Below are 314 nucleotides of genomic sequence, written 5' to 3' on the forward strand. Positions count from 1 at the left end.
AACATAACAACCCCACCCATCAGTACACATGCAGACACAGCAGCAGCAACAACAGCTGCAGCAACAGCTGCAGCAGCAGCAACAGCTGCAGCAATATCTCCAGAAGCAGCACAATAGCTGTAGCAGCAGCAGCAGCAGCAGCAACCGCAGCAGGAACAGCAGCATCAACAGCTGCAGCAACAGCAACAGCAGTAGCAGCAGCAGCAACAGCATCAACAGCTGCAGCAACAGCAACAGCAGTAGCAGCAGCAGCAGCAACAGCTGCAGCAGACAAAACAGCAGCTGCAGCAGCAGCAGCAACGCTGCTGCTGAGT

General features: G+C 55.1%; 1 protein-coding gene across 1 annotated transcript in view; it reads left to right on the plus strand.

Annotated features, from left to right (window-relative positions):
* Nucleotides 1–28: 28 nt before the first annotated feature.
* EMH_0077360 (uncharacterized protein) overlaps nucleotides 29–314 on the plus strand; it is a gene marked incomplete at both ends in the record, with an annotated part of 636 nt that continues 350 nt past the window's right edge. Inside the window, one exon of the mRNA XM_013499849.1 lies at nucleotides 29–312. Coding sequence (XP_013355303.1) covers nucleotides 29–312 — 284 coding nt within the window. The remainder of the gene's footprint in view (nucleotides 313–314) is intronic.

The sequence above is a fragment of the Eimeria mitis genome, genomic scaffold (genome assembly GCF_000499745.2).
Source record: "Eimeria mitis Houghton genomic scaffold, Emh_scaff4747, whole genome shotgun sequence".
NCBI classification, from domain to species: Eukaryota; Apicomplexa; class Conoidasida; order Eucoccidiorida; family Eimeriidae; genus Eimeria; species Eimeria mitis.